The sequence below is a fragment of the Lycorma delicatula genome, chromosome 1, assembly GCF_047948215.1.
Source record: "Lycorma delicatula isolate Av1 chromosome 1, ASM4794821v1, whole genome shotgun sequence".
Classification (NCBI taxonomy): domain Eukaryota; kingdom Metazoa; phylum Arthropoda; class Insecta; order Hemiptera; family Fulgoridae; genus Lycorma; species Lycorma delicatula.
The window spans coordinates 354738846-354752208 of NC_134455.1; the positions used below are offsets into that span (position 1 = coordinate 354738846).

Here is a 13363-nt window from a genome sequence, read left to right on the forward strand (position 1 = left end):
GTTTATTTTGAAACATAGAATATAAAAGTGAATAGCCTGGTACTCTTTTTTAGTACACTCTGTATAAGTAGATTTATAACATTATATATATAAAAAATGAAATACCATGTAATAAATTATTTTAAAAAATTAATTATTTATTTATTGCTTTGATACATTTTTTCTTCTCTTTTCTTTATAACACAATATTTATACTTTAATAGGTTCAGAAGAAGCACTAATCTCTGCATAAACACTTAACATAAAGAAAAGATAAAAAACTAAGTAGCAAGTAAATGATGATTATTTTTTATTAATTATGTTTTGTGAGAATATTTGCTAGACTAATTATTTATTAATAACGTAATATAATTTTATATACAGAATGATTCCAAATTGCACTGGAAACTCCCAGGAGTTTCCAAGTAAAAAATGAGAAAAGAAGTTCATATAACATAGATCAGAAAACGGTTCATTAGAGAGTTAAGGCTCTTGAAACATTTAGCCCTGCTTCCTGCTCCCTCTGTGAAATTTATCCGTACAAAGATTTTTGGGAAACAAATCAAGAGGTAAATTTGTTGTTTCCCTATGATTTTGATCCAAGAAATTTAATAAAAGTGGTCTGAAACCTCTATCTCACTTAAATTTTAAGAAAAACGCAAAAAAAGTTATGTCAGAAAATACACTTTTTTAGGTTTGGAATAAAATAATGTTAATTTACCAATAAACAAATAAAAATTTCTAGTTAACTTTGTAGAGAATTTAATTCTGAGAAAATCGATTTAAATAACGTCTATTAAAATTAAACACAAATTTGAGAAGCTCAACTTTAGTTAGAAACAAAACAGACAAAGAGGATCATCAGAAATGTGATACGATTTTAAACGGAAAAATTTACATACAAATCCTAAAAATTATAAAATAAATTTGAAAGACATCCTTCTAAAACATATTAAAAATTGTTATTTTTTCATAGGTTGGCAATAACAGCTGATCAACAATTAACTTTAGTGTCTAGCATTTGAATATTCATTTGACTGGTGTTTGTGCTGTTATTCTTCGGTCAGTAATTCACAGCGGGTGACACCACAAATTTGTTTTCATTAGGAGAACTGACAGACATGTTGTCAATTAATGATAAAGTAAATAAAAATGGATTGGCTGCTGTGTGTGAATACCGGGAAAATTATCCAGATGGAAGCATATCAGATCGTAAAGCATTTGAGGCTTTGGAAAGGCGAGTTCAAGAAAGATGTGTACCTTAACCACAATGATTCAATGCTGGTTATGATCGTTTTGTGAGAAATGCCAGCACTGAAGAAGCAATATTGAATATGGTAAAAGTATCTCCCACCTCAAGCACCAGAAGGTTGTCATATTGGTTTGATGTTTTGCAATCAAGTGTTTTTGGCGAACGTACAACTAAGCATTGAACACAATGGCAGCCTCATTGAGCAACTGCTTTGAAGAAATGTTTGCAGCTTTATTAAATAACCATTTTGATATTTAATAATTTTCAGAAGAAGACAAAAGTATGTTATTTTTATACTTTTCTGATATCTTTTATATCTATTACTGATAATGATCAGATAAGTTTTCTGTTAGTGATAATTTTTCTATTTGTTTTCATTTACATTATGTTTGAAAAGTGTTCTGCTTAAAATCGAATCATTTTCTGAACAAGTTTGTGCATTTTGCCTCTGAATAAAGTTGAACTTCTCAAATTTGTGTTAAATTTTAATAAATGTTATTTGCATCAATTTTCTCAGAATTAAATTCTCTACAAAGTTAACTAAAAATTTTTATTTGTTTATTGGTAGATCAACAAAATTATCTTATTTAAGATCTAAAACACTATATTTTCCGACAAAACTTTTTCACATTTTCCCCTGCTTTTCTTCAAATAAGCAAGATAGAGGTTTGGGACCACTTTATTCAATTTCTTAGATAAAAAAAATCAAGAAACAACAAATTTACCTTTCAATTTGTACCCCAAGAATTTTAGTACGGATAATTTTACAGAGGATATAAAAAGCAGGGCTAAATGTTTCATGAGCTGAAACTTGCTGACGAACCATTTTCTGACTTATGCTTATATAAACTTTTTTCTTATTTTTGGTTATAGAAATCTCCCCAGAGATTCCCTTGCAGTTTCGAATGACTCATATATATATATATAATATATAATATTGAGAATAATGCACAGAATATTAAGATAAGACATATATTACCTTAATTTTTCATGAAAGTACTTTCACAGGAACCCGCTTCTTCAGTCATAATTTAAATAATTCCATTACTTATATATATATATATATATATATATTTTTTTTTTTTTATTAGGCATAATAATTTAAAAGATCATAATTGTACTATTTCATTTGAATTCTTTTCCATATATGCAGTCACTTTTTATGGTTTATAAACCAAATGTTACAAAAAATGTGATAATATGGAATGGAAATTTTGTTGCGTATGAAAAAAGTTTTTATGATCTCTAAAATAAGATGTGTATTTTTTTTACAGTTTTTACCAATGGCAAAGTTCTTTATTGAAATTAATGTTGAAAATATTTGGGAAAAGTTAAACATAATGAATTCTAGAAACCTAAATCATACAAGATTTATGGAAATTGCCAAAACAAATCCAGCAACAGTAACTGTGTTGAATGAATATTTTAACTTAATACCACTTGATAATAGATTTTGTGATATAAAAACAATTGAGGCAGTCACAGCAGTACGACTTAATTCATTGCTGCATGCAAAGCATTCTATGTTACTTTTAGATGCACTTTGTGATTCAGCTTTTGAATCAAAATTAGCTCTTAAAGACTTCATTGAAATGTTAACTGATGCGTTAGATGTAGTAAAAGCTGAAGGCTTTATGAATGTGGCTATTCATTTGAAGCGCAATAAATCTGGAATTTGGACAAGGCAATGCAATACAGAGGTATGTTGTGTCTACATAAATGTTTTACTATATTCTGTGAAGAAATTCATATGATCGTGCAAAATTCTTATTTTGTAATTTTGATTGGGTTATATATATTTTAACACATTTATTGAATGATATAGGTTGCTCTACTGAAAGTGTCCACGATATTTAGAATAGAAATTGCTGTTGAAAATACTAACTGAGCTTAAACTTTCTATCCCAGCTACTTGTCAGGACTATAACAAAATTCAAAACTCCTTAGCTCTTTGCAAAATAATTTCTCCATTCCACTCTATGTTTATTATTTCATGTATCGCGTATTTATTTTAAATATTGTCATTTTTATTTTCTCAATTTTTTGGTTAAACATAATACAGAGTGTATCATGAAGTTCTCTTGAACTTTCATAACCTATTCTACTTGTGAAAATAATGGAAAAAATTTATGTAAACATATGTCCTAAAACGCTTCATTTGCAAGTTGCAGCTAGTGAAAGATTTTGCTCAGATTTCAATTACCCCAGTGAAATGAGGTCTTACTAAAATTTTTATCATTTTAATTAAGGGACAGAATTAGTGATTTCTTATGGATTTTGACCTGAAAAATCAAAAACATAGGTCTCAGAACCATATCTGCAGTAGTTTTAGAAAAATCTGAAGTGAAAACCAATAAATTGGGGTGAAAATGCTGTTTTTTATGTTTGGCATACAATAACTGTGTTAAATGGGTAATAAATAAATAAAACTTTTAAACAAAGCTTGTAGAGAATTTAATTCTGAACCAAATGATGTAAGATAAGTTGAATAAAACAAAGAAAAGGTAGAAAAATTTGAATCAGCTTTTTTTCAGTTGTTCTTAAAAAAATAACCTATACTACTATCTTAAGTACCAATTATTTTTCATATCTTTTCAGTAGCTATTCATGTTTCCATTCCATTTTTATTCACTTGAGGTATTCACAAGTAGCTTAACAGAATGAATGGTTGAATGTTGTAGGTAATAATATAAATCTCATTAAGGGTAATAATGTATTGTCATCAAAGTAAGTAAGTATGATCTATATGAGAAAGTTGACATGAAGAAATGGTTCTTTGTTGCTTTATTGTCTTGTAAGTGTTTGCAGTTGGAGTATACCAAATTAACACTTGGATTCCTCATATCATCTGTTATGATTTTCCAATGTTCCTCATGAATAACCACCAAGTAACTGTTGATTGATTTTATATGATTGTGTTCATTGTGAAGTATTGTTTCAAGATGTAAGCTAGCACTCACTCTGGATTAGCTGTATTTGGTGATGATGTCTTAATTCAAGTTATTTATTTGTTCCTTACACTGTCACAAAATCTGTTATTATAGTTTGATCGCAGTTGATCTGTAGTGCGACATTTCTATGTTCAAGCAGTAATGAATGACCTGTCCAATTATTTGCTTCTCCCAAAAAAAACCTCTTTTCTTGGTCATTTGTAATATATACTTTCATGTACATTTTAATATATCAGTGAAGATTCAGTATACATATACATATTGTATATACAAAATAGACTCAACTTAATACGAAACTCAAAATTGAAAATTAAAGTATAATAATTTAAGATATATAAAAAATAAAAAAATAAAATAAATAAAAAATATTAATATTAAAAATTACATATAAAAATATGACGTCAAGTATTATAAAATTAAATAAAATAAAATATAATATACTACGTGTGTTTGGCCAGCCGCCATTAGTTGGCCATATTTTTATTATGTCATATTTTAATATATAATTTTTAATTTCTAGTTTTAATAATTTTAACTTTATTATACTTTGAGTTTAATATGCAATTTAACACATAATATTTTACAAAAAAAAAGTCTACAACTGTAGATGCAGGTTGCCGTGAAAATGCATTTGTAGAGATTGTATGAATAAATAAGGTGAGTATCATTTTATTTTATTCAATTCTGTACTTGGCTGGATCAAGTTGAATATGTTTTATATATACAATAATTATTAGTACAGAGATGATATGGGTCTTGAAAAGATCAACTTTAGAAAAAAAAAAATATATATATATATATATATGTCTGGATCAGTATATTTATCTGTTTTAGTTTTAATTTTTTCTTACAGATGGAACACTTACTAACTTGGTTGGATTTATTATTATTTTTTTTTGCTGTGATGTCCTTTTACAACCCAGTATTATTATTTATCATTGTTTTGTGCCATACTTATAAAATTATTTGTAATATTCTACATCAACTTTTTCTACATATTTTTGAAATTTTATATAAAATTAGGTTTGTTAAAGTTTTTCGTTTGGTATGGTTTTTTGTTGTTTATATGGCTTATAGACCATTCAGTTTTTCATTTAAAAAATTGTTCATTTGCCACTAAAATTTCCAATAACTTCCTGACTATTCGGGATTCATTTCCTTCTAAAGTTCTATATCCAAATTTAGAATAATAAATGTGATTTTAACAGCCCTCATGCCTTGAGGGTTCTCCCTGGAATATATTATTGACAATTTAGGTAGGGTTTATGACTTTTTGATGTTGGTCAGTCTATATTTCTTTTTCTGATATACAGACTAATATTAACATCTCAGATTGCAGTCCATACCTTCAGCGGTTGAGAAACACAGGTCTGGGTGTAAGTGACAACAAACCTATCATGATCACCTCCAATTATGCCTTCCAAAGGAAGGTATATCTGATTAGGCTATGGACAATATCGGTTTGATTCAGTCTCTGTGAAGAGATTTTTCTCTATATCCAATTATTAGCATCTGCTACACAAAGCAGTCACGTTTCCTTAATGTAAAAGCAGTTTGTGGTGAACATTCCGAGAATTAAAATGTTTTTCTTGAAGGAACAGTGTCAAATCTCCTTCGAACTACACTGATTTCCCCTTTTGTGTAGAAAACTAAGATTCATCTTCATGCCAGTAACTGTATCTCTCACAACTGCGCATCATAAGACATCTAAAATACAGACTTTCAGAGGTACAAATTATGCAATGAAATTAAATAACACTGACTAAAAAATAATTAAGTACTCTGAATTTTATACTGGATCATGAGAATTACACTTAAGACAAAATGTTCGCTGGACACTGCCCAGGACATGGGATTCTTCATGTTATTCTGTATTCTTTATCAATCGCTTATATTTGGCTAGGAACCCTGTACACATCCACCTTAATTACTTATTTTCTATCTTTATTTTACACATATGAGCTTCCTTATTCCCCTTTTCATAAGATCCCCAAATATCCACTTCATTTTTGATTTTCATTACTAACAGATTTGGTTTTAAATTAATTAACATATGATTAGTATGACTTATGATCAAAATTAAGTGATGACTTACATTTTATTTATTTTTTTTGAAGAGACAAATTTCTTAATTGTGTAATCATTTTTTTTCTCCTTTTCTGTTTGATTATTAGACAATGATGATTATATCTTTTGATTGTTCAAACATTATAAAAACAGATCGTAATGGTTTGCTCCTCAACTGTGTATAGCGGGCGGCATATAGCTGTGCACATTGCGTGTGAGAGAGATAAATAGACAGGATGGGTGGAATAGTTATATAGTCATTCCTTTACGAAAAACATCTTATATAGTTCCATATACTTACATAGTATGCAGTACATTGTCAGAGTTGTTACAACTATTTTCAGGATAGTTAATAGTGGGTAAACCAGCCATCAGCCCAGTGCATAACAATATGCCGCTTGCTATACAATAAGTAGCATTGCATCATTAATTTTTTCTGCTACACAGGTGTTATTAGTAACTGGCAATATTTTAGTAAGAGTAGTTGTTTGTGATCACATGTACTTTCAATGTACAAAGTATCTCATAAAGGAACTGAAAAAAATTTCAGGATATATGAATAAGCTGCAGGTGAAAATAGAGATTTTTTTATAAGTACAAACCCAGAAATGCTTTCTTTTTGAGTTATGATTAGTAAAATTTTTCACCCTGATCTTTGCTCAAATATTAAAATGAACCTAAACTGAAAATTTGTCTTAATTAATGATTTTATTTATTTTTTTACCAGAAAAAGATATCTAAGTGGAACCCAGAATTACATCTACTCAAAAAATGCTGTCCTCCAAGGTTAAAAAAAATTTTTAATTCTTAAAAAAACAGTATAAAAGAACCAACTATAAAATTGACATATAATTGAATTAAGACAATAATACTAATACAGATTAATGGAAAATTGTTTTATTGAAAAACAAAATTACATTTTTAACAAGCTAACGACAACAAACTTACAAAGTAAAACTAGAACCTACTATTTTAAGAGATAATTTAAATATACTTTTAAAACAATAAACAAAACTAGTACAATAATAATATTATTGTACTAATAAATAGTAAATGATATTATTTTCTAGATTTAATATGTTTTTGTAGGTTGTTTATTTTTACTTTGTGTAGCTTTAGTGGTATTGTCAATTCTCATCTCAACTCTTCTCTTGTATTAATAATTTGTTATATATGATGCAATAGGTAGCGTCATATAAACACTTTGTTATCTATTGTTAAACCAGGTGACCTTAGTTGCTAAGTAACTAACTAGTCTTTTAAATTTGTAAAGGCATTTGACTCCTGACAGTATTTTAGCTTACTTATATAATTTTTTTTTTTTTTTTTTTTTTTTTTTTTAATAAAGAGAATACTTTTGACACTCCCTTGAATTTTTCAGTTAATGTTCTATTTTATGCTTTTTTTTTGTTGTATGATTTTAGCGATACATAGTTTACACCCACTTTTATTGACTTCTTTCTCCTCAATAAATGGTGGAAAGAAGTCCTTGACTTCTTTCCACCTTTATAAACCTCTTAATATTTGGTTTGGGTTCATATATACTAATGCTTTGAAAATGAACATGCTTGATGCTGTTTTTGGTCAACATGCTAGAACAGCATGACCACAAAACGATTATCACCTACAACTAGTGTTAGCACTTACCTTGTTTGGGATTCTATTGATCTTCAGTTACTTGTACTCATTCTTTTTATCTAGTATTTAACTCCTTTCATTGATAACTAATAAGGGTTTCATTCCTAACTTTTTCTATTTATAAAAAAATCTCCTTCACCTGTCTTATGTGAACAACTTTTCGATGAATTGATGGCAACATTATACAAGATATTATTCTTGATGATAAGTCTACATATGAAGATTCTGTTGTTTGTGCATCGATATATCTCTTTGGTTTCTCTTTAAGTTTCTGCCTGGTTTGTATTTCAATCACAAAATTTTTTACTTACTCTTAAAATGTAAAGATATGTATGTTCAAGTGTGATTTTTTTTTTTTTTTTGCTAGATTCAGGCTGATTCAGTAGTAATTAGTCGCCTTAGTTTTACCATCTTTCCTAAAGTGTTTTGTATCACTTCATGAATCTAAAGTAAAAGCCCCTGTCAATGAAATCTGGGAGGTTGAGTGGTAGGCCATGGTTGGAAAATACACTATTAATTAAAGATTTGATGTTACTCTAGCAATCATCAGTCTGAACTGATAGGTGTGAGAAAGTTGTTGTAACTAGGTTCAGAATAGCCAGGTTCTGTTGAGCTATGGATTCCTAATTGGACACAAAAGACCACCTGGATATTTTATCATGTAATTGGCATGTAATTCAATATTTGCTTTTTTAATCACACAAACAAATCTCTGCAAGGGAGCAACTTAAATTACCTTACTACCTCATGAGTAGTGCTTGGTGATGGTATGAGCATCATTAATAGATTTGTTTATTTAAGGCACATTGGCATATTTAGTCTTCTATGAACTATTTTTTGTCAATCATTGTTTGTTTAATCAGCATTCATTATCTCATGTAAATGATAATTCTTTGTGTACTTGCTGGTTACATTCTACTTTATAGTTATGGTATAAATTGCTAGTCCTTTTGTGGTTTTTCCACATTGTATGTTTGTACAGTGCATTAGAAAAGAAACTGTACACCTGTCACGCACTAGTACAAAAATAAGTAACATCAATTTACCTTACAGTAGCTTTTGGAAATGGTTTCCATAAACATCCAGACATATTTGCACACATATCTTCTCAAACATTCACAAGTTGTTCATGTGGATGGAGTTCCTAGAGGCTGTGAGGATTTCTTTGATGAAGGAGCCCTTAGAAATGATTCGATCTATAAAACCCTCATCCAGTAACTTATGAACTGCCTGACTGTATGCGCAGTCTTATTGAATCCAAGCATTATTAATTTTGTTCTTAGTTAGCCCCATAAAGTGGTGATTAATTTCATAATAATGAGTTGAATTTATTGTTTCTGCAAAGAATATTGGGCTTACTATTCTTTTCCTGGATATTACAAAACTACACCCCAATCGTCTGGTCATGCAGATGGAATTTCATCTATGGTAAGAGAGTTGTTGGCAAATGATAAATGTGTGTTCTGTGCATGCTTATACTTTGATAATTTAATTAAATAATTAAATATTTTTCTTAAATCCCCTTGCAACTTCACTTTATTTTTTTGTAATAATAAATTTATTTTTAAATAATAGTATGTGTGTAAAATTAAGCAATAACTTACTTGCATATCAAATCTATTTACCTTTTTGATGATGACGCTACTCTTTCTTTACCAAAAACAAATATGTTAAAATAAAGAATTTACTACAAATAAATATTCTATCTTTACCAAGAGCGATAGCAATTTTTGTAATGTGGCCAATAATAAAAACATTTTAAATACACTTAATAGATTAAAGTGGAATAATGATTGTTTTTAAAAACCTCCAGCCATAACCCATTACTGTAAAATCACATTACACAATTTTACCACCTTTTGAAATTCATCATTAAAAAACTTAATCATGTATGTTGGCAACTCATCTACCCCAATAGTTTTTCCATTCTTCTCATTTTTTATTGGTTGTAAAATGTCTCACTTTATGATTGTTGCTCCTACTTCATGCTCTTCCATTTTACATATTACTTGCATTTAAGCATTCTTCCTCTTTGACATTTCTTCTTAGTCAAGTATCTGTAGGCTATTTCTACTTTGCTTATTGTGTAACTATTTTTAATTAGTTTTCAATTTTCTGTAAAACCTATTCCTTCTTAATCCGTCTTGTACTTTCTTGACTTCATTTTTTTCAGTCATCATCTGTATGGTAACCCATGGCTTCATTATTCTTCTTTCCTTAATGAATTCTATTGTACATACTATTGCTTTTTATAGCTTCTGTTATACTCGCCCAAGATTTATTTGGACCTCTGTATTTCTTTTCTTCAATATTTGGGTAACATCTCTCTGCAATCTATATTCCAATTATTTTTTTCCAAAATTCCATTTAGTTCTTAAATTACTCTTTTCAGTACAACTTTTATTTCTACTACTAGAAGTTTATGACATATAGACCATTTATTTCAACTCCTGGCAATTTATATAAATATTTAATTATGTTTTTGAATTAGAAATCAGTTAGTATGTTTGATATGTGATCTCTCCTCTTGATTTCTGGGTAGAGTATTCTTTTGTAGTTTTTAAACAGAGTAGTCTTTACAAACATTTTACTATTCTTAAAGACTAAATATGCCCTTCTTCTCTTTCATTCCATATGTCCAGTTCATATTTTACCATTAGTTGATGTTCCTTTTTTTGCCTTACCATAGCATTCCATCCCCTAATGAATAATTATACAACAGTAACAGTTCAGCTTCCCTCATCCATATCTCCTTTATCGTTTTAAATAATATTACTTCAGTCACATCTTCCTTCTTTTAATATGTACACTTGCTATTAAGAACAATTTTTTTGGGTTTATTACTATTATAATTATACTATTATAATATTTGCATTACATTAGTATTATTATAATACTATTGTAATATTAGTTATACTACAGTAATAATACGACTCGTATAGTTACAACTCTTATACTGGAATTAGTAAAAGTTTTTTCTTTTTATATTTATTCCCACATCATTTCTTCCCTTTTTATTTCCAGAGCAGTGTATATAAAATCTCTGTTACCCATCACTTCCCACCTTACTTCACATTATCTAGTTACATCCATGTATCTTCTTTTCATCTTCAGTAACTTCTTATTTCAAGCTGATCACTTTAACTTTTCCTTTTGTTTACTTTGGAGATCCAGTTGGGATGCAAATCTATCTTCAAAACATTTAACAGCAGAAGATTGTGCCATAATGCTAAATTCTAGATTCATTGGATGGTGATACTCATTGTTATCCAACTACACATGAGATGACCCCAATGTGGAGAAAAAACACCATTCTCATCCACTATTAACATAGAAAATAGATACTCCTCTGAAACCACCCTTAACTTTGAAAACAAATGTTTCTGTAGAGTACATGATAGTTTTGCTCTTAACCTTCAACTGTTCGGCTCTTGCCAGTAAAATAAATTGCCGCTAGTACAACTCTTAGCATCAGTGTCCATTGATCCTGAGTGTTGTACCAGTTGAGTGTTAATGGAGTGTTGAAGTTCCTCTACTGTGAAAGCAGGAGAAAAGAGTAGTTTTAGAATATAATTTAATTCTTACAGGTTTTGTTTAAAAAATGTTAATGAATACTGTAGTTTAATTACGCAGTATATCTCTAAGTACTATTTCTTACCTATTAACTAGAAGGAACCCTTAATCAGAATTATGTTTTTCACATAATTATTTCAAATTTTAAAACTTTAGTTGGTCAATTGGGAAGAAAAATGTTTAACAGATAGCTCATTATACAATATCACTACTGTTGTTCAAAAACCTTCATTTGTAATTTTTTTTTTTGGAAGAATTTGTGTTGTGATTGTATATTTGTTTATAAAATTATGTCTATTATAGTAATTGTATCACAGCTAATTTTGTCCAATTTAATACTTTAAATGAAAAACAATTTTTACATGAATTTAAATTTGGAATTAAAAATGAGGTCGATTGTCTTTATTACATTTTCTTTTAAGTACTTGCAGTTCTGGCCTAGTATCAGAACATTGATAAAAATCACTTATAAGTATTATTTTGGTGGTGCAGGAGTGATTTTGTTTAACTGAAAAGTAATTAGTGGTATTAATCCCTTTATTATTTTTAATACTTTTATTACTTTTAAATTTGCTGTAACTTAGTCAACAGGCAGTCTGTTACACAAATCTACTTTCTTTTCTGATGAAGGATGAATATTATATCCTTTTTTGAAAATTAAAATTAGGACAGTTGAATGAAAAGCCAGCTCGCTTATCTGTTAACTAAGTACCACTTGGGCTACTTATAATCCAATTTACGACTTGAATTGGTTATCAGAATGCTAAAAAACATATTTTTGTTCAGTTTCAGATTAGGACTGCAAAAAAAATACAAGAAATTGAATCATACAACTTTGAAGGATTATTTTCTTTAATCGAAGCAGTTTGTCTATCAAAAGAAAGCAACCCGACAGATGTAGTGTCATCTTTAGTCAGTGAGGGTCTTAATAAAAGAATTCCTCTCCAAAGTGTGGACATCATTTACAGAGATAGAAAAAGTAAAGATACCACCATGCAGTGGATCAAAAAATTTCCTGAGTGTAATGACCATTCTAAGTGCAATAACTATTTTGAATTACTTGGATTACCTTTTCAAAAGTTGACGCAAATAGATCTAGCTATCGCACAATTAAATTATAAGAAAGCTACCCCAGAAGAGGTAGCTGACTGGTTATATATTATGAAGTTAAATGATGTTGAAGGTTGGGGTAAACAACTGCTTGCACAGACTTCATCGGAAGGATATCCTTTGAATCTTGTAATTAAAGAACTTATGAACTCATCACCTGCTGAGAGAAAAAAATATTTTGATTCTGAAAACTTTAAACCAATGAAATTAAATATAGTCAAGGAAAAAATAAATGACTCATCTTTTACAAATTGGGAACAGCAGTTTTCAAGAAAATATGTACCAGAGATTTATAAATAAAAGAGATTTTTTATTGTTAAATATCAATGTACTTTATTTCTCCTTACAATGGTGCTATGTAATATTCTGTTATAGTTGTTGCAAATAAAGTAAATTAATTAATCATATTCGATTTTTATCTAAATTTTTCTTTGATTTTTTTTCTCAAAAATGCTGTGATACATCATATTACTTGCATTACTTTTTTTTTTATTAAATCTGTACTCATTTTTCTCAAAAATGCTATGATATAGCATCATATCACTTACATTACTTTTTTTTTAATATTTGTTTTTTTGTATGTTTTTTTTTTTTTTTAATCTGAACTCATTTTTAATCATAACTCTGAAATTATTTTATATATTTTATTCTCTCTATCAAAGTAAAATAATTTTTTTAGAAGAAAATAATTACGGCGACATCCGTGGTGAAGCCACGGATGTGGTGATATTAACAATACTGTCATCCAGAGAAATTTTACAAAAAACAAAAAGATTGGTAATTGATGATTCAA

The 13363-nt window shown here is 28.6% G+C and overlaps 1 protein-coding gene across 1 annotated transcript in view; it reads left to right on the forward strand.

Annotated features, from left to right (window-relative positions):
- The window catches only part of LOC142334470 (uncharacterized), a 712180-nt gene extending 699203 nt beyond the window's left edge, over positions 1-12977 (forward strand). Inside the window, exons 112-113 of the mRNA XM_075382526.1 lie at positions 2506-2931; positions 12247-12977. Of these exons, the coding sequence (XP_075238641.1) occupies positions 2506-2931; positions 12247-12870 (1050 nt within the window). The 3' untranslated portion in view covers positions 12871-12977. The remainder of the gene's footprint in view (positions 1-2505; positions 2932-12246) is intronic.
- The last annotated feature ends 386 nt before the right edge of the window (positions 12978-13363 follow it).